The sequence below is a fragment of the Anomaloglossus baeobatrachus genome, assembly GCF_048569485.1.
Source record: "Anomaloglossus baeobatrachus isolate aAnoBae1 chromosome 5 unlocalized genomic scaffold, aAnoBae1.hap1 SUPER_5_unloc_4, whole genome shotgun sequence".
In the NCBI taxonomy this organism is placed as follows: Eukaryota; Metazoa; Chordata; class Amphibia; order Anura; family Aromobatidae; genus Anomaloglossus; species Anomaloglossus baeobatrachus.
Window position 1 is genome coordinate 910,554 of NW_027441808.1, and position 3,276 is coordinate 913,829.

Consider the following 3,276-nt stretch of genomic DNA (forward strand, 5'->3'; position numbering starts at 1 on the left):
CCCATTTATAAGGCAAGAAATCCCACTTATTAAACCTGAGAGGGCACACCTGTGAAGTGAAAAAAAAACCCATTTCCGGTGACTACCTCTTGAAGTTCATCAAGAGAATGCCAAGAGTGTGCAAAGCAGTAATCAAAGCAAAAGGTGGCTACTTTGAAGAACCTAGAATATAAGACATATTTTCAGTTGTTTCACACTTTTTTCTTAAGTATTTCATTCCACATGTGTTAATTCATAGTTTTGATGCCTTCAATGTGAATCTATAATTTTCAGAGTCATGAAATTAAAGAAAACTCTTTGAATGAGAAGGTGTGTCCAAACTTTGGTCTGTACTGTATGTCATACACACATTTCAGCGACTTGTGATTGAGACTGATCAGGTCCAAATGTTTTTCTTCTAAAGTCCCTTCTCCTCACCTGAACTTATCAATAAAGAATTCAATTTAGCAAAGATTGAAATGAATTTGAAAGGGTCACATACATACGCAACAGTGGTTTACTATACCCGTCCACTGACACCGCGCCTCATCCAATGTGTGCCCGACAATATAGGACTACACTGAGGAGCTGATCATGTGACCCCAGACTCCTCCCCTCCATGTGACATCATCACAGGTCCTGTAGGCACAGAGCAGCCATATATCTAGTGTGCGGCTCTGCAGGTGGAGGTATGTGGAGATTCCCCATTACCGGGGCAGGCGGCATTAACCCCTTCAGCTCTGAGACTTTCTTGGAGTTTTTCTCTCGCTGATTTCTATGAATCGGGAGGTTTTTATTCCTTTTCCTCTGATAGATACACAGACACCCCAACTATGAGAGGCCGGAAGTGAGGAAACCCGTCTGCCCTCAGTCCTCGGCCCCCGGCCCCTTTCTGCCCTCAGTCCTCGGCCCCTTTCTGCCCTCAGTCCTCGGCCCCTTTCTGCCCTCAGTCCTCGGCCCCTTCCTGCCCTCGGTCCTCGACCCCTTTCTGCCCTCAGTCCTCGGCCCCTTTCTGCCCTCAGTCCTCGGCCCCTTTCTGCCCTCAGTCCATGGCCCCTTTCTGCCCTCAGTCCTCGGCCCCTTTCTGCCCTCAGTCCTCGGCCCCTTTCTGCCCTCAGTCCTCGGCCCCTTTCTGCCCTCAGTCCTCGGCCCCTTTCTGCCCTCAGTCCTCGGCCCCTTTCTGCCCTCAGTCCATGGCTGCTTTCTGCCCTCAGTCCTCGGCCCCTTTCTGCCCTCAGTCCTCGGCCCCTTTCTGCCCTCAGTCCTCGGCCCCTTTCTGCCCTCAGTCCTCGGCCACTTTCTGCCCTCAGTCCTTGGCTCCTTTCTGCCCTCGGTCCTCGGCCCCTTTCTGCCCCCATTCAGTTTAATGTTACCCAGAATGTTCTCATTATATGTTCCCCCTTATTCTCTCCAGTAATTGTATTATTCCAGCGGATTCTTTATGATGTTACATCGTCATCTTCTCCCCATTCAGGTCCCTACAATATCGGATCCTCTCAGTGGAGATCTTCTATATAAGAGATTTCTCCTGATTGCCCCGTGAAGGATGGATATGGACAGGGACAAGATGGCGGAGAGGATATTACACCTCACCCTAGAGATCCTGTTCCGGCTTACTGGAGAGGTGAGAGATTCTGATGACGTCACATTACATCATTCTTATCTATGGGCATAACAGATGGACAGAACTGGAGAGGTGAGGACTCTGGAAATGTCTGGAGTGAGATTTATTACTGTGTCTCTCCATAACCAGGATTACACAGTAGTGAAGAAGACCTCTAGTGAGCACTGTCAGGCCCCTGTGTCTGAGGGATGGGGAAGACCCCTGAGCCCAATCATGGGGCCTCCACCTCACCCCCCGATACATGAGGACATCAATGACCAGAAGATCCTAGAACTCACCTACAAGATGATTGAGCTGCTGACTGGAGAGGTGACACTGCTGGGAATGCTGGGACATTATACAGTAACGCTATGAAGGGATTGGGGGGTGACGGTATCATTGTATGTGTCAGGTTCCTATAAGGTGTCAGGACGTCACCATCTATTTCTCCATGGAGGAGTGGGAGTATTTAGAAGGACACAAAGATCTGTACAAGGACGTCATGATGGAGGTTCCCCAGCCCCTCACATCACCAGGTAATAGACAGGACTAAATACACACGGCCTATAATTATCTGTATGTAATGAATGAATTCAGTCCCTGTATGTGTCTCCTCCAGCTCTATCCAGTAAGAGGACAACACCAGAGAGATGTCCCCGTCCTCTTCTCCCACAGGACTGTAAACAAGAAGATCTCGATGTTCCTCAGGATGTGTTTCCTCCAGCTCTATCCAGTAAGAGATATCTACTCATGTATTTTCTGCACTAATTTTGTTTACATTTTTAGACTTTCTGCTCTGTTTATTTTTCCGCTGGATTTTCTTTGCTTCTGCTTCTGCTTCTTCTGCTGTTTGTTTCTAGTGTCTTCTCTATGTTGTTATGGTGGCAACTCAAAGACCAGCAGAGGGTTCATGAATACCCTGTTTCCCTGAAAATAAGCCCTAGTTACAGTCAGGACCAGCGTCAAGAGAAGTCAAACTGCGCTATTTTTAGGAACCCCAGTCCAGTCTCTTAGGGACCCCATCAGTTGTATTCTATGGTTGATTACTTAAGGACCTTTGATGATGTTAACCTTCAGCAGGAGGGGGGCTGCTCGAGATGCTCGGATCCGGGCGGTTGATGTGGGTCTAGTGGCAGCCGGACCCGGGCGCGCGCAGCCGTCCGTCGTCCGCAAGTGAACAGGGGAGGTTTGTCAGTGACGCCACCCATGTGTTGTGGTGATTGTTGGTGACACCGCCGCTACCTTGGTATGGGCGTGCCCGGGGCTGAAGGAGCGGGGCAGCAGGATGGTATCCCCTCCACGGGTAGGGGAGTTGTTGTCCCGGGGCCCAGATGTTGGTGGGATGGAGTGATGGGGCACAGTCTGCGGGGTTGGACCGGATGATACCAGTGTACTCACTGTTTGAATAAAGTCACACAGAGTCCAGATAGTAAACCAACTGCCGGTAGCCTCCGGAGGGGTGTGCTCGGGTCCCGCACACCGGTTCACAAAACAGGGGCCCTTCCTCCTGTACTTTTGGTTTGTGTCTTGTGTGTTGACTAGTCCGCATGAAACTGGGAAGTCCACTCCCTGTGTCTTTTCTGTGGGAGCTGTGGCCTGCGAGAACTGACCCGTGGGATCGTAACAGGCACTTGCAGAAGCCCTATCCCCCTCGTTGGGCTTCCGTCTCGCTCTATCTGGGCTGACGGTGGGAC

At 50.3% G+C, this 3,276-nt stretch overlaps 1 protein-coding gene across 1 annotated transcript; it reads left to right on the forward strand.

The window, feature by feature from the left end:
- The first annotated feature begins 1,741 nt into the window (after positions 1 to 1,741).
- Positions 1,742 to 2,350, forward strand: LOC142259252 (oocyte zinc finger protein XlCOF8.4-like). The gene is made up of 3 exons (XM_075331731.1): positions 1,742 to 1,912; positions 1,995 to 2,118; positions 2,202 to 2,350. Exons 1-3 carry the CDS (start codon positions 1,817 to 1,819, stop codon positions 2,348 to 2,350), a joined length of 369 nt encoding a protein of 122 aa, XP_075187846.1. The 5' UTR covers positions 1,742 to 1,816.
- The last annotated feature ends 926 nt before the right edge of the window (positions 2,351 to 3,276 follow it).